Source organism: Dermacentor variabilis, unplaced genomic scaffold (assembly GCF_050947875.1).
Source record: "Dermacentor variabilis isolate Ectoservices unplaced genomic scaffold, ASM5094787v1 scaffold_33, whole genome shotgun sequence".
Lineage (NCBI taxonomy): Eukaryota > Metazoa > Arthropoda > Arachnida > Ixodida > Ixodidae > Dermacentor > Dermacentor variabilis.
In genome coordinates, this window is record NW_027460511.1 from 14,137 (window position 1) to 41,906 (window position 27,770).

General features: G+C 43.7%; 1 protein-coding gene across 1 annotated transcript; it reads left to right on the plus strand.

Moving 5' to 3' along the window:
* The first annotated feature begins 949 nt into the window (after window positions 1-949).
* LOC142569019 (uncharacterized) lies at window positions 950-26,664 on the plus strand. The gene is made up of 3 exons (XM_075678544.1): window positions 950-1,017; window positions 9,464-9,565; window positions 26,471-26,664. The coding sequence occupies exons 1-3, from the start codon at window positions 951-953 to the stop codon at window positions 26,662-26,664; spliced, it is 363 nt and encodes a 120-aa protein (XP_075534659.1). The 5' UTR covers window position 950.
* The last annotated feature ends 1,106 nt before the right edge of the window (window positions 26,665-27,770 follow it).

The window sequence follows — 27,770 nt, forward strand, 5'->3', positions numbered from 1 at the left end:
ACACTACCCTTGTGATCAATGTTACAAATTTCGATGCACACATTTCAAGAACACAGAAGAAACAGCACGCTGAATGTGAGCTAGAGGAGTTTCGTTTCAAGTGCCGCACCAAGCCAAGTAACTGAACTTCTCGAAAAGCGTCATGTTTCAGTTTAACTTTAGCCAACATTGTGCCTAAGGTTGTAATCGAAGCATAAATGTACAGCATAATATTGCAAAGCTATCATCAATAGCATTACTTGATGAAAATAAGGAAACGTACCCTTGTCTAAGCATTTGTGATGCGCTGCAGCTTCGCAGGTCAGCCACCCCCACAGAGTGAAATGGCTCCTCAATTCTTTAACTTGGGTAAGCAAGAATTGGGAAGGCATTTGCCATTCACCTGTTTAGCTACCTCAAATGATATGGAGAAGCATGAGAGGCGTTCACTTTTAAGCAGCTTCTGCAAATCGCACCAACTTATTCACAAACGCTACGCTACTCGAAGCTGTTTCTCCACTTGACCTAACAGAGCATAGTATTTGCGGCGTGTACAATGTATGCACGGATCTTTCATGCAGCTCTGTTCTAAAATTTTTTGCATTAATTTATTGTATTTTAATAGACGCTATTGTTGTTTAGTTTGATGTAATTGTTTACTGTTTGTTGTGCGTATGGGTGTTTTTATGTGTTCTTGGTCTTAAAGAGCTCTATAATGACGCCTCTTCTTTTGAAATTTGCAACTGTTTCTTGATAGCAACACCACTATGCTCTTTGAAGATTCGGCGATTGCGGGTATTTGAAATGAATGCGCAAATAAAAAGCTTCATTATCATATCCTTGACTTTTGATTTGTATAGTTGCAAATCATGCATTGCGATGAATGAAGCGTTATTTCAAGAATGCCTAGTTAAATGCATGCAGCTGCAGTGTTTCTCTCAAAGCATTTATTTTTTTTTCTCAGGGAACAGATGGTTGACTTCCAAATGACTGAAGTAGAAGGACTGATGAGTGTCGATATCAAGACCATAGACGGCAGTACGATATTAATATTTTTTATAACTTTTTTGCTCCAAGAGTAACAAATTTGGATATTGTTGAAACATGTAGGCGGTTTAAAGTGTCATGTGGAGTGCTTATATCAGATATTTCTATATTATGTGCGCTTTCATAAAATTAAAAAAAATTCGTAGTTTATTGATCACTGTAGCCAATGGCGTGACATATACAGTTGTCTTGACCAGCGCAGAGCATATGTGAAGTTTGCGTTATTAGGTTACCTTCCAAAAATAAAAAGCTATCCATAATTTACTGAACTAACTGTAATATCAATATACCAGAACGCCCTACATATTACTAGCACCACTCAATGGAATTATATTCTTGTAGTGATGTATTCGGTCAAGATAATTTTTCATGGGGTGAACAACCTCCGACAGGTATGACAGAATTTAAATTGACAATGCTGCACTTCAGCGGCAATGCTCGCAACAGTCTGTGAATATGACGATGATTGCTTAACTATCTTGCAGAAACCCTAACGCACAAACGAACACCCAAAGGACGATGCAAGATCAGGACGCTCCTCCCCCTCTCCTAGTTATGCGTAGGCGAAAACATCAATCGCGCGGACTCTACTGCTCTCAGGGTCCTCCAAATCCATGTTATAATGATAACAGAATAACATGGTTAAAAAATGTCCTCTTCTCACCCCATATGACGGAAATTTTTTAAATGCAAATTGCTTGCGTCATGATGGTGTCAGCACTCCTGACTCCTGAACAAACATTTCGACGAAGCGAATGTTGCATTGAGAGGAAAGCCTGAGTTTACAGCTATTAATTTCGGCAGATGGTCGTAGTAAGCGACGACGCTCTGATTTACGAATACGTTATGGAGCTCAATTCGCAACGGAAGGAGTGTAAAAATGAAGTTGAGCAAATTTCAAGAAATTTGCGAGAGAGCAAATCAATAATTCAAGTGGTGTTGATCCTTATTTAGGATAGTGCATAACGAAATCATAGCTGTAAGTTAAACTTTTAGTCAGGCTTGACACATTGAAGCCCGAAAGCGTCTGAAATATAGCGTGAGCAGCGTGGGACCACATTTATTGAATGAGGGCTGCTGGATTCAACGCCAACAGAAGGGGGCTGCGCCCTACTATTGCGCCCTACAATCTACTTGATTGTGCGCAAGTTTCTCGCACATGATTTCATCGCGGTTCTGCAGTGCGCTACCTTCGCTGCTAGCTTGATTTAATCACGAAAACATATTCTTCTTTTCCAATTCTAAGCTGGTGCTCTCTGGTCATCACATTGGTGATGTGCCTAAAATTGAAAAGGAAACGACAACACTGGTAAAGCTATTCACACACAAAAAAAAAATTCCAAGCATGTTTTCAGCAATGGAGGGTAAAATGGAACCTGGGGAATGTGTCTAACAGGCAATATATTAAGGTGACGACATTGGTGTCAGAAAGTTTGTAATATAATTTTTTACGCGTAATGCGCGGAATTCGGGGTAACGTAACAAATTTTTGAGATTACATGTAGTGCTAAAATTACCTAGTGTTTCCTCCTGCAATATTTGCTTCAATGCAGATCACTTCACCATATTACAGTGTTATGCAGTTGCTTGTTTTGACAAAAATATAATTATTTATAGCAAAGGTATGCCACTTTGGGGGAATTTGTGAATGTTCGTACCGTTTATGTTTCGTCGTGGTTATAACGTGCATCCAGTATCCGCCGCTATTTATTTGTGTGTCGAACCACGTGCTGGTCGTAAGATGTATCACTTCATGGTGAGCTGAGAGCAACAAAAGACACTCATGTATGGAGTTCGAGAATAATTAGACGTTCTTAGGCATTTGTGAGGAGCCACCCCGCAGGGGCGTCTGCGTAAACAGGCGTTTGGTGTTTTGCGAGACCACGTACACGACCACACGACGGTTGGACCCTCCCGTGAGTAACCGTGCGCGGCTTAGCCGTGATCCTGGGGGTTGACCCGATGCCGCGTGTTCGGACCGTTAACGCCCCCCGGCGGAGGCAACACACTTCTTTCGCCTCTGCTTGACGTAGACGGCACCGTCGGACTGATCCACCCGGGGGAAATCGGTTGTTGCCTTTTCCTGTCTCCTTTCCCTCCAACCTTCGTCTTTCTCTCACTTACCATCCTTCCTGTCTCCTTCTCATTTCTTTATTATTTCCGATCTTCCTGGCAGCAAGGGTTAACCTTGCGTGAGATGCCAACCTGGGTTATGTCATAGGTTATAGTGGTGGCGTACAGCTGGCGTTTGTAGGCCCTGTTTTTACAGGCCCTGCAGCGTCCCCCTGTTGAGCTCCATGGTGGGTGGTTGGCGAAAAATATACTGTCACGTATGGCTAGTTCCTTCCCTCCACTACCTGATCGCTCCCTGAAGAGGAGGCGCACCGAAGAAATCTGAATTTTTTCGACGCCAAAAAAACTTTCCTGTGACTTCATGTCATCCATTCAGAAAAACAAGCACGAACAATCTCCTCTTTTTGTTGTTTCGAAATCCCTAACTCAGGCACTTGGACCAGGTTATAAAGCATCAAAGATGGCTAGCCGTGATCTCCTTCTGGAAATCCAGGACAAAAAGCAACACGCGAAATTGCCTAACATTGTATAATTTGGAGATGTCCCAGTGACAGTGACCCCACACCGCACGATGAACACAACCCGTGGTGTAGTTTGAGATGATCTGATGGAGCTTAAGGACGTTGAACTATTAGAAGGCTGGAGCGATAAAAACGTAATGAGTGTTAAGAGAATTCTGCTAAAGCGCGATGGAAAAGAGATTAAAACAAAACATCTCATTCTTACCTTTGGTTCAAGTGTGCTCGCTCAGAGTATTGAGGCAGGATATGTGAAGACCCGGGTGATACCATATGTCCCGAAGCCTCTGAGAGGTTTTAAAGGCCAGTTATTTGGCCACAGCCCATCCAAATGCCGCGGCCGCAAAACTTGGGCGAAATGCAGTGCTCAACAGCACTCCGCTGAATCGTGTCAAAAGACTCTCCACTCTGTGAACTGTGATGGGGAGCACGCCGCGTACTCGCGGTCGTCCCCATCCTGGAAAAAGAAAATGAAATTGTAACGATCAAAGTAAAGGAAATTATAAGCTTCGAGGAGGCACGCAGGCGGGTATCCTACAAGTCCAAGAACTCTTTTACCGATGTGACGCGCCACGGGTCAGCGACACAAAGGTTTCCGGTGGCTGTCCGACCCATAAACAGCGAGTCGGCAGTTACGCCAACTGCCCCCGCGGTGGTTGCAGCTAGCGCTGCTCTGCCAATCCAGCTGACGGGACCATCGACCCCGAAGGTGGGCGCAGCCAAGGCTGCCCCAGCCTCTCCAGCCCCTTCCAGCTCTGGCAACAGCCGGCGCAGCCAAATCCCTCAGGGAGTCCCATCGACCTCCGGACTGGTGGGCGCAAGGTTCTTGCCTTCCGAGGCAGGAATCTCTCGGAAAAGTTCTCACTCGCAAGAGCGCGTGTCCAGCGCATCACAAGAGGCAATGGACACTGCACCTATCCTCACGGCGACCCAAGAGCCTAAGGGGCGGCGAGGTTCCCTCGAACGCTCGAAAAAGGGCAAAACCCCCGTTACAGGGCCTGGAAAGAGCTCTGTAATCTAATCTCTGTAACACTACTTCTATTGTGGCACAGACAGCACTAATTTCCTTCCAATATGGATACTAAAATTATTCTATGGAACGTCGGAAGTCTTGTTAGAAACCTTAATGATGTACAAGAACTTATCCACAAGCACAGTTTTAAGGTACTGTGTTGACAGGAAACACACCTAAAATCAAAACATACAAACCTTCTCCGACAGTATATAACATTTCGCAAAGATCGCGATGATGCTCTCGCATCATCGGGCGGTGTTGCCATTGTTATCCATAAAAGCATTGCGTGTCAAGTTTTACCGCTACAAACGCCTCTTGAAGCAGTGGCGGTTCGAGCTTTTTTCCTAAACAACCTCATCAGCATTTTCTCGCTTTACATACCTCCCCGTTGAACAAACACGAATTACAGTCCTTTACGGATGAATTGTCAGAACCTTGTGTTGTTCTTCGCGATTTCAATGCGCACAGCTGCCTTTGGGGTGATTCTCGTATAGATGCACGAGGTCGTCTTGTTAAACAGTTCATTTTTTCTTCTAGTGCGTGCCTTCTGAAAAAGAAGGACCCACATATTACTGTCTTGCCAACAAAACCTTTTCTTCAATTGATCTCAGCATAGTTTCCCAGTCTATACTGCCTGAACTCGAATGCGAAGTTACGAACAATTCTTACGGAAGCGACCACTTTCCCATACTGCTAGAACACCTAAAGAAAAAGAATATCCACCCCAGGCTCCAAGGTGGAAGATCAATACAGCTGCCTGGGAGAAATTTCGAACTCTCACTAGTACCTCAAGGGTTGACATGTCTTCTTTTGGAATTGATGCTGCTGTGCAGTATTCACAGCCTTCAATATAGTTACCGCAGCTAAATGCATATCTGACTAAGTGGCTTGGCATGCAGACAGCGGGTCCGGTGGTAGAACGACGTATGTAAGACCGGTCGTAAGAAACGGAACAAAACGTGGGGGTTGCTACGCGCTTCTCCCACTGCAGAGAATCTTATCAACTTTGAGAAAGTAAAGTTCCAAGGCGGCAGAACCCGCCGACAGGCCAGAAGAGAAAGCTGGCAGAAGTTTTTATCCAGTATTAACTCGTTTGCAGATGACGCCAAAGTCTCGAACAGGGTGAATAGGATTAGAGGGCGACAGACATACTCACTCGCTCTGGTAAATACACAAAGCGATACTCTGCAAGATCATGCAGACTCACTTGGGGAGCATTTTGAGCGTGTGTCAAGTTCAAAGCAGTATTCGCAATCCTTTCTGAAATATAAACAAATAGAAGAATGTGAGCCACTCATAAGAAAATGTCGACAGAATGAACCGTACAACCGTCCTTTTAGTATTGCTAAGTTGAGAGCTGCCTTGAGCGCGTGCAAGAGCTCTCCACCGAGATCTGACAGAATCATGTATGAAGTGATCAAAAACTTAAACAATGACACCCAAGTTACACTACTCACAATTTTCAACACTATTTGGGCAGCAGGATACCTTCCAACTGCATGGAAAGAAGCCATTGTGGTCCCTTTTTTGAAACAAGGCAATGATCCTTCCTCAGGGGCAAGTTACCAGCCGATAGCCCTCACAAGTTGCCTTTGTAAGGTGTTTGAAAAAAAATGGATAATCGGCGACTCATTCATTTTCTTGAACAGAGCAAAATGCTTGATCCATTTCAGTTTCGCTTCAGAGAAGGACGCTCCAAAACTGATCATCTCTTACGTATTCAAGGAAATATCAGGGACGCATTTACACGCAAACAGCTCTTCTTATCAATATTTCTCGATATGGAAAAGGCGTACGAAACAACGTGGTGATACAGGATCTTGCGAGACTTATCGGAAATAGGCATTCGTAGAAATATGTTAAATATACTAGAAAGCTATTTGTCCAAACCTACCTTTGCGTTAAAATCGGCAATGTATTGTTGCCACCTTTTATACAAGAAACGGGTGTATTCCAGGGAGGCGTGCTCAGCTGCACGTTCGTTATTGTGAAGATGAAGAAGCTTCGCGCTTCAATACCGCCGGCCATCTTTTATTCTGTCTAGGTAGACGACATTCAAATAGCTTTTAAAACTTTTAACCTCGCAGTGTGCGAGAGACAGGTACAGCATGGCCTGAACAAAGTGTCAAAGTGGGCAGACAAAAATGGATTTAAGAATAATGCTACAAAATTTCTTGTGTTCTTTTTACAAGGAAGAGATGCCTGGTCCCGGATCCTTGCTTAGAACTGTGTGCCCAACAGATACCTTTAAACAAAGAGCACAAATTTCTAGGTGTTATGCTTGACTATAGACTCACTTTCGTCCCACACATTAAACATCTTAAAGAAAAATGTCTAAAAACAATGAATATAATGAGACATCTATCCCACACTACATGGGGTAGTGACAGGAAATGTTTAATGAATCTCTACAAGAGCCTGATTAGGTCACGATTAGATTATGGTGGCGTGGTATATAACTCTGCCGCCCCGAACGCGTCAAAGACCCTGTCCACCATCTACGTATCCGCTTAGCCACGGCCGCTTTCAGAACAAACCCGATTGAATGCTTAGATGCCGAATCGAATGACTGGTCACTCCACCTGCAGAGATCATACATCAGCTTTACATATTTCATTAAAGTGCGCTCTAATCTTGAACATCCATGCTTAATACCGTTGCCGACATGACGTGTGCTACACTTTTCCGCAATTGCCCCTCTATGACACAGCCTTTCTCGCAGCGTGTGAAGGAGCTTAGCGATGAAATGCATATCCCACTTCTCGACCATCGCTTAGTGCACCTAACCAAGCTCTTACCTCCTCGGGAGTTGCACGTGAGAGAATGTGACGTATCCTTTAGAAAAGTTACTAAGCGCGCTCCAGGGGCCGAAATTCCAATGCATTTCTTAAAACTTCAGTACAAGCACTCCTGCGCAGAGTTATGCGCATACGCTTCGAAGTCAAATGCCGGGGTGTCCTATGCAGCCGTCGGTCCATCCTTCTCGGAGTCCGATGTACTGCATTCCGAAACAAGTATCTTTACGGCCGAGGCCTACGCATTACTCTCTGCTGTGAAGCGTATAAAATCAAAAGTTCCAAAATCAGCGATATATACTGACTCTCTAAGCCTCGTGAAGGCCTTAATGTCACTGAGCAAACATAAAAATCCCGTACTTAATGAATGTCTTGTGGTCTTGTGAATGAATGGTCTTGTGTAAAGGGTACTCATCTAACCAGCATATCATAATATGCTGTGTACCTGGCCAGTGGGGGAATCGAAAGTAACGTTCTGGCGGACGAGATGGCCACGTCAAACACATCGCAAGCTGTTAACCCTACCGCTGATGTGCCTGTCACAGACCTCAGGTCTTTTTTACGAAAGAGACTGTGAAACCACTGGCAGTGCGCATGGGACGTGCGAACAAATAAGCTCCACGTGATAGTCACAGTTAGGATTCTGGCTCTCTGCAACAAGATCACGCCGAACTGATGTCCTATTCTGTCTTCTCAGAATAGCACACACATTTGGGACCCAGCATTTTCTACTTACTGAAAGTGAACCTACAACCAGTGGTAGATGCTGGGAGAGGCTGCCCGTCCTCGACGTACTCCTGGAGTGTCGGGAAGCCGAAACTGAGAGAAAGAAACATTTTCCCTTAGCATACCGGTAGTACATCGCCCTTCATCCTGTAATGTTACTCGGCCCAGAACCGCTCTTTGACACACACGAAGTCCTAGGTTTTCTGACAGATGTTGCGTTACATCTTATTAGCCCCATACATTCGTAGCGCCTCCTGTCCTCAGAGGATGCCGCTGTGATAGCTCTTTCGTATAGCACATGCCTCTAGGCTCTTGTCTTAAAAGGGCTCTGGTGAGGCAGCAGTGCTCCAACTAGTTTTACCATCTCATATATTTTCAATTTTGCATCATTCTTTGAAGGTGGCTTTTAATGCTCATAGAACACGTCAATTATCATCGACATGATCTTATTACAGATATATTTTACGCACTCTAGAACGACCATTTTTAATTACCCTTTACAGCCACGCCACAACAAGTTCAGGGAACTCATACCTACAGTGCAAACTCATCACTGCGGACCTGGAGCTCTTTGGCAATACCTGGCCCTTGCGCCAACAAAAACCATGCATTCTTTCATACACGCCGATGAACTTCGTTAGGCAATTGTAATTATTGCGCGAAGAGGACCATGAGCCGAGAACAAATATAACCGAGATTAGTTACACTCAATGCGTACAAGCTTTCCCAACTCTCAGTAATTCTATAAATAAATCCGCTACGCTATTGTGCTAAGGCTCTTTGGGAGCAGAAAGATAAATATTTCACATCACAGAATAGATTTGACACATGCCGCATTAAACAGCATTCACATACAACAGCAAAAAACTTTTCTCAGGGAGTCGTCGAAAACCTGAATCGCCCTTTGTGGAAGTCAGACTGCCATTCAAGTCTCAGTAAAAAACTATATTTTAAGCATTGTATTTTGGTGAAAGCTCAACTATGCTGCATGTTCCACCAGGAGACAATGGCTCAAAGCAGAACAATCTTTTGCGCACATCCTTCGTAAATGGCACATTAACGAGTGCAGAATATTTTTGTAGGATAATTAAAGAATTTTACATGTTTCCCATACTGTTATGGATCCATTGTTTGAGAATATTGTTTCGGTTAGATCACAGAATACGAATACAGCTTACAAGAGACTTGTTGGACTACTACTTGCTGAAGTTTTAAAGTGCTGCAAGTGTAGATTCTATTGAGATGGTTTTATTGTGTGTAAATTGAAAACACCTCTGGACTCTAACAATTTTTTTGCATTTTATTGCTAGTTGTGCCAGCAGAAGATGCACCTAAAGAGTTTCCTCACACTTATCTTGTGTTGATGGCGGATAAGGATTGTCTACTTGTTTCATATGCTATGACAAATAATGGTAAGATTTTTGCCCATCCATAAGCACAGTCAAGGTGAATGTTTTAGAGCCCACAAATGACCGATAAAATGCATAATCTAGTGGAACGTGTGCCATCTTACTGTGTATTGGATGGCGTGACCCATATTTCGCTACTTCTATTACACTAAGGTCTTTTCCGCGTAGAACCCAATTGTGCTCCTTTCGGGTACTTCAACTGCATTTAGGAGGGATTTAGAGGGAGTGGTTGCCATCGTGATATACTCCTTTAGCGAGGCCACAACTTCGACACCCCCTTGTCATTCCTGTACTGCGTTGGTAGAGCAGGGAGGTTTGTTCGCGCGAGACAGATAGCCTCTAGCCAAAATGTGGGCCCGCGTACACTGCTTTTTCCACAACGACAACCAAGCACTGAGAATGGCGGGTTTGACGCAGAACCACAAGTACGCAGGCCACGTATATAGTTCATAAACTTTAGCTCGCCTGCCAACAGTTGCTCCTATCTCCTTGGATGATGTTCTCAGAACACTTGTGCATCCTACTCCGAAGCGTTGAGCTGGTCATAGGATTTGACAAGCCTGGCAGCTTCTGCAATCTTTCGGGAGCTCAGATAACATTACGTTTAGAAATATGTCTTCGTGGTTTTTTAAAGCTTTAGAAGTTTGTAATGACCACATTATTTGCTTCCCTACGATCATATTCACTTGGCCGCTGCTCAGGAATATTTCCAGTCGTGACAATTTCAGTAAGAAACTCCATCCCACTTTTTCGGAAGACTGCATACGAGACCACTCAACACCTTGCAACGAACCTACAAAGCTTTTTCTGAAGTGCTCGTCGCCATTGGCCGGACATCTTTTCTAGTATTACGTCTGGCATCAAAACTGACAGAAATGTGTTCTTAAGAACAATTGAAGTTGAAGAGCGCTTTGTGAATATGGGCGTTTTCTTTTGTTTTCTTAATGAAGTATTGCACTTCGTTTTCTTTCTTACATTGTAGAATGGTACACCCTCGACAAACTGGCAATGCACTCGGCCAGAGTCAGCATACGCACTCGTTTTCAGCAATGACGCCTGTTATACTTATTGTGAAGCCAGCGTGAAACCTATTCTTACGGCGCAAGGCACTCCATTCACAAAAAAACGCTAACACTACAATAGTTTGTAAAGTAACTTCCAGCTAATCTTTATGCTGAATATAATGTTATAAAAATGACAAGCTAATAACAAAAAAGATTTCACAAAGGAAACGCCTTCTCAATAGAACCCCAGATTTTCATGGTTCACATAATGCGCCCGCATGTCTTCTTGCAGGCTCATGTAAATATCCATTACTCCACCATTTTTCTTCAATGCTTGCTAGCGGTACAGCTTGGCAACAAATTGAACCGATCTTTCATTCCTTTAAGTAGGGTGTGATGGAATCTTTTAGTCGTCTACGGAGTGCAATGCATAATGCATGCGTTGTACGAATGCTGCAAAGGTATACCGATCAGAGCTGGTGCCTTTTTATGATTCTAGGATATGTTTGATGTGCAGACTTACCCCCTCTTGCGCAACATTTGCCATCAGTAAAACAAAAGTTTTACAACACCAATATACATACATGGGAGAGCATCTCTCTAATTGTAATGCAGTCTACTTTTCCTCATATTGCCGAAGCGTATGCTCAACACCAGGTGGCATCATTACCTAATATTTAGACAGCTTTTGTTATACTAAACATCTTGGCTTCGGGGATTTAGTTCACGCTACCGATCAATTCCCTCTCTGGATCTATAGACATTTCGACGATATGTACGGATTTTGATGAAAAGATACAACAAAACGCACTGTTTGCGATACAAGATGAACGATGCGCGATAACTGAAGACTAACAATATTTCTCGCGCGATTGATAAATTTATACCACAGAAAGTATAGAAATTTTGTCAAGGTGACCTACACCTTTTTGTAGTCGTGTGCCGTTATGCTTTGCAAATGACCGCTGCAACAGAACATTGTTTACGTAGAGACCCGCTTTAGCCCCTATATTATGATAAGGCAAGTTGCAACTCTTATTCCGAAAGTTTGTTATCGTCAGCAAAATTCTTCACACATTTGACTGAGTTTCGATGAGTTTTAACAAAGGCGAACACAAACCACTCTTCGCTGCGAAGCAGTGAGCGAAATGCTAGTTGAACACAGCGCATGTGTTCTGAGAGAGATAATAAGCAAAATGACACTCCATGAAATGAGTATTATTTCCAAAAAATATTGCTACGCAAGGATGAAAGAAGAGAGGATGAAGGTCGCGAGACGCTGGCTGCTGCGTGTTGTTGGTCCTCAGACATCTCAACTACTCTCACTCATTTTGTATATATATTGTAAATAGAATCTTCTATACTCCCCACATCCCCGTAAAGTATTGGTGAAAGGCGCGGGCCGCCACGGCTGGAAACGGAGCTCCGCAGTGGACGTAGTATCACCGTCAGCACCATGAATGATGGTGAGCGCTCGGGATCAACGTCGTTGTTGCCCTCAAAGTCACCCTCCTCCGCTACGCTGCTGTCCGCTTTGGTTGTAGTTGTGCAACCCAAGGATCTTGGAACTTTCTGCGGGACCGACGCCACCGATGTTGAAGAGTGGGTGGCCATGTACGAACGCGTAAGTGGAATAAACAGACAGGACCCTACGCGTATCCTAGCTAAGCTGTTGTTCGACCTAAGAGGCACGAAAAAGGTGTGGTACGAAAACCACGAAGAGGAGTTTACCTGCTGGGAGGGATGCAAGAATAAATTTCCTGACTTGTTTGGCAAACCAGCGGGCCGTAAAATTGCCGCAAACCAGGAACTGATTTCCCGTGTCGAATCCCCCACAGAGCCCTATGTCTCGTACACCCAGGACGTGCTTGCACTTCGTCGTAAAGCCGATCACGACATGACAGAAGCTGAGAAGGTCGGTCACGTGCTTATGGGCCTTGCTGACGACGCTTTTAATCTGTTCATGTGCAAAAGCTGCTCTACAGTTAATGCAATTATTAAAAAGTTCCGACGATTCGAGCAAGCCAAAAGCCGATGCGTCTTGCAAACATTCGCCAGATTTCCCCAAACTGCCGCAACGTCGACGTGTGAAGAAGATCAGCCCGCACAACAGCATGAGTCGCCATCAGAGTACGTGGTGCGATTCGTTGGATTTGAACTGGACGCAATGGCGCCCGCATCATTCTGTTTGCGTAGCCCTGATGCTACCACATTTTCAGTTCCCCTCGTACAAGCCATCATTCGCCCGGAACTTGAAAACATTGGTTTACATTGTGCGTGTGCTCTCGTCGATCCCAAAGCTAACGAACATCCTTATACAATTTTCATTCCACCCCGTCGCTTCTCGCCGCATTATCGCAATCCGACTGACTGGAGGACTGCGAACGACCAGCCGATATGTTTCACCTGTCGCCACATTGATCACGTCGCCCGACACTGTCGCAAGTCATTGCCCTGTAACACCTCGCACGCCGACCAACCTTAGCCGTTTTGTGGAAGTGCCCACAATGTTTCGTCCACCGCGTATCCAACAGCGCCGACAACTCCGCTAGGAACGCGTGGTACAGCCGCTCACCATCGCCACGCGAACACCAGTTTCGTTGACCACAAACACATTGCCCATCATCCCGTTCGACGGAGCCAAGTTTGGCCACCCTATTTCGGAAAACTAAGAAATGCAGCCCTCAGAGGTGCTACTGCGCAGCTTACTACTGCAGCAAATTCTCTGTTTGAGCCCGCAAGGGGAAGTGTAATTGCCGTTATTATAGATGGCGTACCTGTCCAAGCATTCGTTGACACTGGAGCCCACTTATATATATAATGAGTTCTATCCTAAGCAGTCGCTTGAGAAAGGTACTCAGCCCAGCAGCTGCCCGAGGGCTTCGTGTGGCCCACGGCGGCGTGCTGGTTGTTCTTGTAAAGTGTACTGCGCGTTTAAGCATAGCCAGCCGCCCTACTCCTGTTCTCTTTGCTGTGATCAACAACTGCCCTCACGACCTTATACTTCGATTGGATTTTTATCCATTCATTCTACTCTCATCGACTGCGTGACCGGCGTTCTTTAGTTAGAACTCCCTCAGCTCGACGATGCTCCGTGCACTGCCCCACCGTATGTGTACTCGCTTTACGATGTGTGTCTATCACTTGAGGCAGTATCTTACGACCATATGACCACCCAATCACATGTTCCTGATGGTGAATATGTGCTTCGCTCCATGATTGACCTGCTTTCGTACCGGAATGTTGCTGTACCGCACACGCTGGTCACGCTTACTGATAACGACGCCGTTCTACCTGTTCTGAGTTTCAGCCTGCGCCCTCAAGTGATCCCGGGCGGCGTGATTCCGGGCGGCCAGTGTTTCCAGTGGCTCCAAATTTGACATTGAGAGTATGAATGCCCAGAGTGGTTTATTAGCACTGATATAAGTACGACATACATATGCATACTAATATACATGTATACTGTATCGTCCAACTGCCATGTTCTCAAAAGAGAGTGGCAGTATTGTAAATAAATAAAAATTAGCGCCAATTGCAGCACCGCTCTGTTTCCTCAACGCATGACTTCGGGAAATGATAGCCCCTGACCTCACTTCTGCACAGGCCATGGACGTACGTCTCCTGTTTGAATCGTACAGGTGACATCTTTTTTTTCGTTGACAGGTCATTAGGCCAAAGAAGTGTTCTTCTGCGCCATATAAACACCGAAGACACGAATCCTAGTCGTCGGCATCGCTATCTTGTATCGCATGCTGAACGTCGAGTCATCCAATCAGAAGTGAACAAAATGCTCCGCAAACGGGTCATCGAACCATCAGCCAGTCCTTGGGCTTCGCCCATCGTCCGTATGAAGTAGAAAAAGTATTCCTGGCGTTTTTTGCGTCGATCATTGCCTCTTAAACGAGGTCACGCGAAAAGGGGTCTACCCACTACCATGCATCGATGACGCCTTGGACTGCTGGCACCGAGCTAAATACTTATCGTCCAGTAATCTTCGATCCCGTTACTCGCAGAATTCAGTTGATGAAATGGACCACGAGAAGACGGCCGACATCACACCTGATGGCTTATATCAGTTCAAAGTCGTGCCGTTTGCCTATGCAATGCTCCTGCGACATGCAATGCTCCTGGACCACCTGTCTGTGTTACCTTGACGACGTTATTGTTTTTCTCCCATGCTCCGCAGCCACCTTACCCAACTCACTGTGATTCTTGCGGTCTTCCGAAAAGCCAGCCTCCAACTATACTCTGCGAAGTGTCGATTCGGGCACCGTCAGATTACCGTGTTGGGGCGCCTCGATGACGCATCTAGTGTCCAACCAGATCCAGAGAAAGCTCGCGCCGTACGCAGTTTCCCTGTGCCACGTTCTGCTTCTGACGCGCGCTGCTTCGTCGGTCTGTGTTCTTATTTGCGCCGTTTCGTCAAAAACTTCGCCGCCGTTGCTCGGCCTTTGACAGATCTCAAAAAGAACATGCCATTCTCATAGGACCCGGAGCAGGCTCAGGCGTTCGCCAGTCTCATCGGATTTCTGACCACCCCTCCCATACTTGCCAACTTTGATCCATCTGCACCGACCGAAGTCCGCACTGATGCAAGCGGCCATGTCATCGGTGCTGTTCTCCCCCAACAACAAAATGACACCGAAAGCGTGATAGCACACGCCAACCACCTATTGTCACCTGCCAAGAGAAATTACTCCATCACCGAGTGGGAGTGCTTGGCTCTAGTTTGGGTTGTCGCCAAATGCTGGCCATCTTTTGCGGCCGCACGTTTTCAGTTGTTAGACCACTACGCTCTGCCTTCCCTCCGGCACCGGATTGGACGGCTTGGTCACTGGGCTTTGCGGCTCCCGAAATTTTCATTTATTGTCACTCAAAAGACTGGACGCCTCCATGAGGATGCTTACTGCCTCTCTTGTCGCCCCATGGCTCCTCCTGATCCTGCTGCTCATGATCCGGTGACCTGCGTGATGACTTTTACTGACATGACCGACATGCACGCTGAACAACAACACGACGAATCCTTACCATCCATCATCGCCAGAGTGCAATCTGGCAACACTGACACCACGTGCCATATGTTCATGTGACATTGCGGCATCCTTACCGCTGCAATATCAACCCTGACGGCCCTGCGTTGCTCCTTGTCCTTCCTCGCCATCTGTAATCCGTCGCACTCGAACAGCTTGACGATGCACCGACGGCGGGAAACCTTCCACTTTTGCGTACATACGGCCGCGTACGACACCGGTTCTTCTCGCCGGGTCTCTACCGCTTAGTGCGACGTTATGTAGCAACTTGGCAATTGTGTCAGCGACGGAATCAACCTCCTATGCCATCTGTCGGACGACTATATCCAATTGAAGTTCCCTCTGAAACGTTCTTTCGCGTAGGCCTTGACTTGCTTGGCCCTTTTCGGACGATTACTACAGGGAATAAGTGGATCGCCGTCGGTACTGATTACGCGACAGGCTATGCGAAAACAAAGGCATCGCCGACTAGTTGTGCAAAAGACGTCTCCAATTTTCTCCTTCACGACGTCATTCTCCACCACGGTGCACCTCGACAGTTACTTACAGACCGCGGCCGCTCGTTCTTGTCTCGAGTTGTCGACGACCTCCTCCGCTCTTGTGCCACTTAGCACACGGTGTCCACCGCCTATCACACACAAGCGAGCGGGCTTACGGAACGTCTCAACCGAACCATCACAGAGATGGTGTCGATGCACGTCTCCAATAATCACCGTGACTGGGATGTTACGCTGGCCGTCGTGACGTCGCGTATAATTCATCCCGACAGGACACCGCAGAATATTCACTCTTTTATCTTTTGTATGGTCGCGACACTACGTTGCCGTTTGACACCAACCTCCCTCCTGTGCCACGTGTTGCTACTGAGTGCGCTCGTGAAATCAATCGCGCTCACATTCACGTCATGTCGCCTGATCTCGCTTATTCGCCTCGCAGCATCTGCACACATTACGACCACTGCTATCGCCATGTTCAGTTCGCCTCAGGTGCGTGGGTGCTGCTTTGGTCACCAAGTCGTCGGGTCGGCCTGTCCCAGAAGCTTCTCTCTTGCTACGCAGGGCCTTACGCAGGGCCAATGCCGTTTAGAGAACCGCGATATCTATTATTGATACTGAGCTAATAATTTTTAACCTTAGCACTTCTTTTTTTCTCGCACTATTGCTTTTTAACAATTCTTCTAACAACATTTAGGCCCTAAATAGAAATTCCTCTTCCAAAAGTGACTAGAATTTACCTTTCTCTCTCGAATGCAGCGAATTTCACTAAAATTGGTCCAGGAGTTATCTCAGAAAAGGGTTTCGGCGTTTTACATCAATTTGAGTATACCGCGTCGGAGTTAGGCCCAAGTTAAAGCTTCTTCTTAACGGCTTCGCTATAAAGAAAAAGAAAAGAAAAAGAAGAGCCTCAGCCGACAACACCGCCTCCCCAGATTTCGTCACGATGTCACCGTGACCATCGGCACGGCTCCATGAGCAAGCTGCTCACTTTTGTTATCTTCCTTGCCTTGGTGGCAGCGCTTCGTCTTGATGCCAGCGACGCCCTAAATCTGCATGATCATTGCGTCATGCGTTGCTTCTCTGACCACGCAAGCTTTCGGCGGCACACGCTCGCTGTTATATTGACAATAAGAATTTAAGCTGGTTGCCTTCGAAAAAACAGCCTGAATAAAAATCGAAAGCGGACTGGCCGGCCACAAAGAACATGCTCACGGGGCCATACTATTGATGACAGCACCACAACAGGTTAGGTGCACTCAGGTTGACTTTACAGGTTTGCAAGGAATGACTGACGGGCTAGGTGGTTCATCATCACAGAAATAACAGCGCTTCGTGTTGTTGGCGCAGTTCTTGTGCGGTTCCTCCTTTGTGTCCCGTCTTGAAGTGATGTTCTGTGGCTTTACAATGTTCTTTTTCTTTGTCAGTTGCCTCTTACAGGAGCATGTTTAGTCGAACTTTATTCGCTCGGCTGCATAATCTCGAGGACGGGCTCCAAGCTGCTCATTTTCTTTAGCCATGTAAGATCAATTACTGAAACGTTAACGTAGCTTTGTTAATTTCGCACACAATTTCTCAACTTACTCCTCATCCGGAGGTTACCAGTCTGAACACTCGAATGATAAATGAAGTCACCAGTGCTTGTATTGGTTTATTAGTTTTGTTTGGTGCAGTTAAATGTAGTCGGCATATTGGTGGTGTTGTAGGCTTCTTACTTTGTATGAAAACTTGGACAGGTTTTCTTGGCACAAATCAAGTTCATGAGCCTAAGAGGAATGTTTAGTTCAGGCCCATCTTTGACGCGCCTATTCACATATACGTAAAACGCAAAAACGCTTTTCTGAGACAACCCTTGGACCTATTTTAATGAACTTTATTGCTATTGAGAAAGTAAGTTAAATTCTAGCGACTGTTGATAGCGGAATTTCAATTTACGGTATGAATATTGTGAAAACAATTATAATAAATTCAAAATTTCGTAAATATACACCAACGAAGTTTATAAATTAATAGCTCTGCATCAAGAACAGAGATTACAGTTCTGTAAACAGCATCCATTAGATCATTCAAAGCGGACAAATTCTATATTTCAATTTATATCTTACGGTAAGTTGTTACGTTGTGTATTTGTGTTGTATACTGTATTTCCGTGTTACTGATTTTGTTGTAAATTTATGTGTAACATATGAATTTTGTCCACTTTATATGTACGCTTAGATACAATTCACAGAATTGTGATATCATATTTGATCGCTTTGTTACGGAGTTGTAAAATTGATAGCTTCGTTTTTTGAAAATTCTCAATTTCTGCCAATTTTTAATAAAATATTGATGACCTCAATCAAAAATTTGAAACCAATATTCACTAGCTTTTATCTTTCTGTTAAATGCAACACACGTCATCATGTTTGGCGAGGTGGTTGCTGAGAAAAACGAATTCTGCTTTTACATGAATTTAGAGGGGGGAACCCGAGTCAAAGCTTCCTCTGAAGCACATGTGTCCAACCACGATCTTCTGCCTTTACAATCGACAACTGTCAGAGCTACGGTACATCACAAAGGGTGTGCGAGAACATTGAGCGCGCTCCCGTTTAGCTTTCTGAGCGTTGGTGGCATCAGGCTTGGTGTCGTGCCATCATAAGAAATAAAAACAGCTGCCTAGGGGAAAGCACTGGAAATATTTTCTTTACTTTGTAACATATGGATCAGTGCGGGCATGTACGTTAGAACGAAAATTACTGAATTATTAGGATGACGGTTTCGCTGTATGTATTGTGGCTGTCTGATGTTGAGATCTAAAGAAAAAATACTGTGATTTTGTAACAAATAATGCTTACATGAAATGTGTACTTCGACACAGTAACCGTGGTGCAACTGGCCCCTGGACTTCAGGGATACATTGAACCACGATATGCTGGTTTGATAAATACCAGTGATTGGAATGTGCAGAGCTCTTGAGTTTTCTACATGTCGGCACCGCTGTGCAGTCTTAGGGGCCATTTTTTCCAGGAGCACTACGTTTCAGCTAATATTGAAAGCAACTGTATTCAATATTTGGGGGGGGGGGAGGGAGCTTTTTTTAGCGTCTAATCACGGTTCCAAAGTTATAGGTTAGCTTAAGAGGCGCCTGCGCGTGTTTTCTAATATCCGCTATGTTGTCACGGATTCAATAGCGAAGGTCCATTAGATTGCGCAAGTGCAGCGAATTCTCTATTTCATTTGAGGACCCGTGATTGCGCTGCAATGTGCGGACATCCCAATCTGATGAACCGATGTCTTGATCAGTAGATCAGGTCCAGAGGAAGCACTACAATGCGCGCAGCCATCGTTGTGCTTTGAGTGTTTTCCAGAGCAAGCTCACCTTCTGGAAGTGTTTTGTTCTTCACATCACTACAACGGGTGAGAGTATAGACGTTCTCCATCTTCATTGAGTGAATACTGGCAAACGGACTTTGACATTTTTGCGTGTGCGTTGACACATTTGCCGAAACAATATATTTTTCATAACTTACTTTTTAATTTAAGGGGCTGTAAAAGACAGCAACCCTTGTTAACAGGAGGTCTTAATAATGCACGGTATTTAAATACTTATTAGTCGGCTTTCACCTCACGGTAAGGAATTTCATTAACGATATCCTGATGATAATTAAAAGTCTATCCCCCTGACAACGTTTCATCTGAGTTCCCCTTTGCAAGCTGATACCGACTCGCAGGTGGTTCGTATCGGGGGCCCTTGACATATGTCCAACCGTCAAACAAAGAGTTATTCCGAATGTTTAATTTCAGGAAGGCGTGTTACCCTCTTGCCTTTCATTCCCGTTGGAAAACATGCCTAAGGCGAAACTCCTACGTGAAGAGCGTCGTTAATCCAAACAAACGAGCTACCATATCATCACTATACATCACTTGTCACCTATATCGCTGTCATTTAGGCTTAGCTAAGAAATATTACTAGATATTTACTTATTACTAAAGTAATCAATAATAACTAAATATGAATTTGTTTTCGACGTTATGACCGTCCGAAGACCAGCCTTTATCATAAGGAAATTTCTTCTAATATTTTACCAGTCACAAGACTGAGCTTTCATTTACACATATATATATACATATATATATATATATATATATATATATATATATATATATATATATATATATATATATATATATATATATATATATATATATATATATATATATGTGTGTGTGTGTGTGTGTGGACAAAGTTGATGTGATACCGTTCAAACGGTGTGTACCAATAAATTATTCCTACCAATTGGTGCCTGAATGGTATCCTGTGTACATCGACATCGACAATACGTTATCTGGTAGCCTAACAATCATGTAGTTAGTACGTCCCATAACCGCCACGCTTTTTCTCACGTACTCTAGACGTACCATGTACGTGACTTCAAGTCGTTGTCGTTTGGATCAGTTATAGATGTTGAAGAGACGTTCGTGGTTCGCAGGGATGGTGTCAGAACGCATCACACCAGAGCAAACATTTGCACAAATTGAATGTTGCATTGAGAGGAAAACTTGTGGTTGCAGCTGTTAATTTTAGCGGAGGGTCGTAGCCAGCGACGACTCTTAGATTTACGAATACGCTATCGAGCTGAAGTCGCAATGCAAGGAGTGCCAAAATGAAGTACAGCAAATGTCAAAAATTTTGCGGGAGAACAAAGCAATATTCTAAATGATGTTGATGCTTCTCTAGAATCGTGCACCTCTATATCATACCTTGAAGTCAAACATTTAATCAGCCTTTCGGCATTCAGACCCGGAAGCAAATGGAAGATTGTGTGTGCCACGTGGGACCAAATTTATTGAATGAGGGTTGCTGGATTTTTCACCATTCTAATGACGCTGCGCATTCTACTTGATTGTGCGTAACTTTTTCGCACGCAAATTCTAGACGGTTCTGCAGCACGTTACATTCACTGGCAGCATGGTTATGTAAAAAAAAACATTTTCTGTCTTGCCTAACTGTAAACTGGTGCTTACTGTTCGTCACATTGGTGATGTGCCTGAAATTTAAAGGAAACGACATCCCTGCTGAAGCGCTTCAGAAAATAGAACTTCCGAGGATGTTTTCAGCAATGCAGACGAAACAAAACCTGCGGAATGTGTCTAATAGGGAATATATTTATGCTGAGCTGACTGGTGTGAGAAAGTTCGTGATGGAATTTTCTAAGCGTACTACGCACAATTCGGCATCGACATAATTCATACTTGAAATCACATGCGGCACAAACTTAAATATTTTTCCCACTACCAAAATTTACTTCGATGCACGTGATTTCGCTTATTACAGCGTTAGGAAAGTGTTAGTTTGGCCAAACAAGAATTATTTTCGTAAAAGGTACCCACACCACTTGAAAAATTTTGAAATTTCGTAGTCTTTCTGTCTTGTCGTGGTGAGAACCTTCCTTCAGAGTGTTCACGGCTGTTTAAGATTAACGAGCCACGTGCTAATTCCGCAACATACCACTTCATAACGAACTCACAGCAATAAAAGTACGGACTTAGTAGAAGTAGAAACAAGGAGTTGCAAGACAAATTAGTCGTTCTTGTGATCCATTACGCCATTATAACTCACGCGCTTAGAGGACGATGAGAAGAGCAGAAAAATAACAGAGATTAGTTGAAATAAATGCATACAAACTTGCCCAGCCCACAGTAATTCTATTTGAACATCCGCTATATTATTATTGTAAGGCTGTTTAGGAGCAGGAAGGTTACTTTTTTTCTGTCATTGTTGAATATACCTGATGCATGCCGCAGTAAACAAGGATCACATACAACAGCGAAAAAGCATTTATCAGAGAGACGCCGAAAACCTTTAGCATGGGCATTCAAATCTTAGCAGAAAGTGTACGTTCTATATTGCATTTTGCGAAAGCTGTTTCATTCGGCACGGGCCACTGAGGAGAATATGGCTGAAGGCAAAACAAACTTTGGCACACATCTTTCGAATAAGGCACCAAAACTTGTGTAGAATATTTCTTGTCACCGAAGAATGATAAAACATGACAGGTTATCATATAATGCGGTGTACATAGTTTAAGATAGGGTGTCAATTACAGCTCACAGCTTACAAGGGTCCTATCACATTCGTACGGAGGAAAAATTGATACGAGCGGCAACTGTACAGTTTACAGAGAGAGTTTATGGTGTAAAAATTAAAAGCACTTCCTGACTCTTACAAACGTTTATTGCATTTTACTGTTTGTTGTGCCAGCTGACAGTGTACCAGAAGAGTTTTCTCGCACTTACGTTGTGTTGAAGGCTGCTCAGGATTGTCTGCTTGACACTTATGGTGAATCAAGTGAGGGTAGGAGTCTTGCGCATCGTATAAGCACAGTCGTAGTGAATCTTTGATAGACCACAAGTCCCCCCAAAAGCGTATCATCTAGTGGAACGAGTGCCATTTTTGTGTTTATTAGAAGACGTGACCCATATTTCCTTCCTTCCTTTACCCAGACGTCTTTTTCGCATGGAACATAATTATGATCTAGCCGGGAACTTCATTTGCATTTATGAAGGAAGTGGAGGAAGTGCTTACTATTCTGAGATACTCATTTAGTCAGGCCACAACTTCGACTACGCCTCCTCATTTCTGCGGTCTGTTAGAGGAGTAGGGAGGTTGGTACTCGCGAGGCAGATAATCTCTAGCCAAAATTTGTACTCTCATAGACTGCCTGTTTCCCAGCGGCAACAAGCCCTGCGAAGAACAGTTCTGACAAAGCAACATAACAATGCAGGGCAGATTATTTATTCATAAACTGTATCTCATCTCGCGACGCTTGTTCTTTGTGCTAGGATGATGTCCTCATGACAATTAAGCATCGTCCTCGACTGCGCTGAATAAAGAGTTGACCATAGGCTTTGGCAGGCCTGGCAGGTTCTGCTATCTTTTGGGAGTTCAGATAATATTACGTCGGAAAATACGTCTTCTTAGTTCTTGAAAGGTTTAGAAGTTTGTATTAAACATAGTATTCCCTTCGCGACGATCATATCTACTTGGTCCTTGCTTAATAGTATATACAATGGTGACGGCGTCGGTAAAAAACTCCGCTGACCTTTTGTGGGTGACTGCATACGAGACCATAGAACACAAGATGTTGAAGTCTCAAAGCTTTGAAGGGGTCGTCGCCATTCGCGGGACGCCTTTTCCAATATTACGTGCAGCATTACGATTGGCAGAAATTTGTTCTCTCGTATAGTTATAATGAAAGATCTCGTGAATACGGGCATTTTTCTTCCGTTTCGCGAATGAATTACAGCGCTTTGGTTTCTTTCCAACTTTTCGGAACGGTTCACCTTCGGCATACATGCAAAGCACTCGGTCAAAATCAGCATACGGACTTGTTGTCAGCGATGAGGACTGTTATACTTGTTATGATACCAGATCGAAACTATTTTCAGTGTCAGGGGGAGCATGCGCAAAAAAGGGTTAACTCTAAAATTGTTCGTAATGGCAAATTCCAGTCAATCCTTGTGCTGAATATAATGTTTCAAAAATGGGCAAGCCGGTACCTAATATGATTGAGGAAGTAGAAGCTGTCTTAACATGACCCCCCTTTCACCATTAACATAGCACTCACGCATACCTTCTTACGACCTCAGGTAAACATCCATTTCTTCACCGCGTTTCTTCATTGATTGCAAGGGCTACAACGTTCCAATAAATTGAACTAGCCTTTCATGTCCTTAAATAGGGTATCATGGAATTTCTTATGCATTTACGGTATGCAATGTACAATTAATTGACGTCGTACGTTGTACACATGCTCCAAAGTTAAAACGACCAGAGCTGGTGCGTTCTTGTGCTTCTAAGTTAATTTAATGTGTAGCCTTAAGCCAATCTGGCACAAGATTTCTTACGAGCAAAAGCAAAGCTCTGCACAAGAATTAAACGCGCATGTACCAGCCTGTGTCTGTCAGTAGCGCAGTCTACTTTTTCGCCTGATGTTACAGGGTATGTGCCGCACCAGGTTGCAGCATTATTTATTATTTAGGCCACTTTTGTTATCTCAAACCTCACTGGTTTGAGGATGCAGTTCACGCCATTCATGAATTCCTTTTTTTTGGCTGTGTAGATGCCTCTAATGATATCTAAATATTGTGATGCAAACATGTACTAAATAAAACGCAGTTTCATACGCAGAAAGAACAATGCGTGATGACTAAAAAAACAAAAATATCTCTGATGCGATCAACAATGTTACACGGCAAGCACAATAAAAATTTTGCTCAAGGTAGCTTGTACCTAGTTGTAGTGTGCTTATTATGCATAGATAATGACAGCTGCAACAGCACTTTGTTCACGACGTGTCCCTCTCTAGCCCCTATATTCTGACAATGTAAGTCACAACTCTTGTTTCAAGCATTTGTTATCGTCAGCAAAATCCTTCACACATTTCGCAGGGTTTCGTCTAGTTGTTTTGTAACGCGAACACAAGGCAATCTAATCTGCGAAGCTATGAACGAAATGCTATTTTGACCCATCTGGAGGGCTCTAAGATAGTTACAAGAAGATATAATTTGAAAAAGTTATCAACACCTGGAAGAACAATTCACTTAAATGACAAGGCTGTAGCAAAGAATGACAGAATGTTTTTGTGAAAAATTCTGCGGAAGCTTCTAGTGATGACCTTCCCTAGAAAGAAATTTCTCTTTTATAAAGTCACCCTAATCTTGATCTCCTTGATATATTTCATGGCTACAAAAATATAAATTCTCCGGTTAGAAAGTCCCAATATGATGTGCTTTCTAAATATGTTTAAAATTTACAAGTCATGGAGTATTATTGCCATACGTATTATACATCCTGTGGGACAAATGCTGCGCAGAACAACATATAATGTATACAGTGTTAAAGTGGTAAGGCAAACGTAAAAATGAAAGCCTATTCTGTAATTCGCAAAACGCTGAAATTGTCTGCATTTATTAAAATGTTCGATGTTTATGTATATGTTGAGTGCTAGTAACGATGTTTTTGTCCAATGGCAAGTCCCCATTTCCTAAACGAGTGCCAAATACCAGGTATATATTTCAACTTTCAACTTTCCGTCGTGGCAGCAAACTGCCTGCCATGACTAAATAGGCACTGAAGATAATATACATAATAGTGCAGCATTCGTTCGATGTCTTAGGCAGTGTTAGAAGTGTGTTATTCGAGAATAGAAAGAAAACTGAATTTAGTGGAAATAAAGAATTGATGCCTTTCCGGGCTGGATTTGAAGATCTGCACTGCCCTAAATTGAAATCGCATCAACTTGCCATCATTCTTACAGTCAGAACCACAAGTAATTGCCAAGCAATCGCACAAAGACGCAGCATGCGGGTGGGATTGAAGTCGTTCACATAAAATCTCAGTTACCGGAATGCTTGTTATCTTTGCGATCACTGGGCTTCCATTGCTAGACACTTGGTTAAATTGCCTCCACTAGAAAAAACAATCGCTGAACAAACGTGTCCCTTCTGGAGTACATTACAGATTGAACTGCAATTACATACGAGCGCATTCGCGCTGAAAGCAGGTACGACACTAGAATATCGCTCCTTGCCCGCTAACAATGGTTATAGTAAAACTGTGTTACGCTGCAATGCCGCCCCATGTTGTTATAGTTGCTGGTTTTCCGCGTTTTTGTATTTACCAAAGACTGCTATTGCTGCTTTATGGATTCTTAGCCTCGTATTCTGAAATGCAACACAAGGTAAAGCCCACTATGGACATGATTTAAATGACGGTTGTCGAGAGCTCCTTGTAGGCGTTCAAGGCGGGCGACAGTTATACTTAGTCAAGCATGGGGTTAAAGTTCATATGCATTTCAGAATACAGGAGTTACGCTCCATATCACAACGTTGAAGTTGCTTGGGCGTATGATTTTCAGTGAAGAACAGTGTTATCGCTTCCAAAATGTGCCGCGTAACAACATGAATAGCTTGTCACCGGAAGCGGCTTTTGTTATGTTCCGAATGTCCATGTAGCAACGTATCAAAAACAAAAATGGTTTTTGGCAATTTGGCTTTACGCATTGTATGATTTGTTCTTTCTTTTCCTTTCTCCGATGCGGCAAAATTAAACAGAAAAAACTGTTCTTAAGCTATTGTCATCTTGCGCCTCACACCATTTTTATTAGAGACTATAGTACTAGGCATGCTTACATGGCTTGGTTGCATCAATTTATTTTTTTATATGTTCTGGATTTCTTCGTTAATGCAAGCAGTGTATATAAAACAAACTTCTAATTAGTTTTTGTATAAACCCTGATAAAATTTGTCAGCAGTTCATGTCGTGCGCCTGTTTCTTCATTGCAGCGGCCATTGAAGTTTCTTACCCTTTTGAGTATCGTTTACTGCTGCTTTCAGGATGGCAAAGGTGTCTGCTTTGGGGATTATCCGGAAACAATGTTAGCCAAGATACTGAGTGCTATAAGGCCCGGGAATCGTTTTGCCCTCCAGACATGTACGATATGACGGAAACTGACGGTCCGTGCCAGCAATTCGATCGTGACGATGACAGACTGAACAAGAAAGCAGAGGAGGAGAAAGAAACTCGTTAGCCCCGTGTGCAACAAACTTTTGAAAATAAACCAACATTGTAAGTGTGCCCGCAGCCTACCTATAGCACAATCGCAGTACTTTTCTCACTGCTACGGATATGATGCGATTTTTCCTGTGATCACGTAACTTCTGGTATTTCAACCAACAGCTGGTACAACGAATGCTGAACGCGTAAGACTATGTTTAATTGCAGACGAAATTGGCCGGGAAGAGAAGCCGCGTAAACAACCCAAATGAAGGGCAATGCTAAACGAAAGCGGGAATGAACTGAAGGTTGCACCTGCTAAGCTTAGACATTTGGTTTTTCTTCGAAGAAATGCTGTTATAAGATATTCAAAGGCCAAACAAGAGGAATAAAACTTGACGGCTTTGTAAGTTCCAAGTGCCAGATACAGTAAAGTTGCAATACCGTTTCAATATAACGCATCGCAGCTAATTGTGAGTCCACTTCTCTCACTGCTTGCATTCCCGAGAAGAAATACTCCATCACTGATAAAATAATGATTTCGCTATGAGTTATGTATTGCACAGATTTTATCAATTCTTTTCGATGCTCACACTTTCATGTTGAAAATTTTCATGCAACAATTTCATGAAAGGTGCCAAAAGTCCAAACTTTTTTAGCCCCGAAGAAGCGAGTGACCCGTTACACCACCCAACTACCGCAGCCCATTACGAGAACTAACGTTTAGAGAAATATTACGTCACACACTGGAAGCACAAATGTGCGAACCTAAGTTATGCATATAACTTGATGGTAATATGCGGAAGTTTACTATATGAAGTAGCCATTCTGCAAGAACCGCACACGATTAAAAACAATCTTGTGTAGCACAAGAGCTAAATGCCTTCCCTACATGGGCAGCTTCCGTAGCTATCACGGCTTGATATAGTGCAGAGCATAGATATGCCACACATTGTGTTTACGTGCATGGAGAACAATAATCAATAAACTATGATTTCTGTCAAAGTAAGTCTAGTGAACCGGAAAGAAAAAACAGTTTAGGTTCACGCTCCGGTCCGATGGGCTGCTACCCTATACTGATTCAATTCATCATCGTCATCAGCCTGGTTATGCCCACTGCAGGGCAAAGGCCTCTCCCAT

What these genes read in the sequence shown, in the direction of transcription:
- LOC142569019 (XM_075678544.1), top strand. Translation starts at nt 951, where the DNA reads ATGGTTGACTTCCAAATGACTGAAGTAGAAGGACTGATGAGTGTCGAT. An exon ending in TATCAAGACCATAGACGGCA is followed by an intron (nt 1,018 to 9,463) that starts GTACGATATTAA and finishes TTTTATTGCTAG; the next exon opens with TTGTGCCAGCAGAAGATGCA. An exon ending in ATATGCTATGACAAATAATG is followed by an intron (nt 9,566 to 26,470) that starts GTAAGATTTTTG and finishes TGCTGCTTTCAG; the next exon opens with GATGGCAAAGGTGTCTGCTT.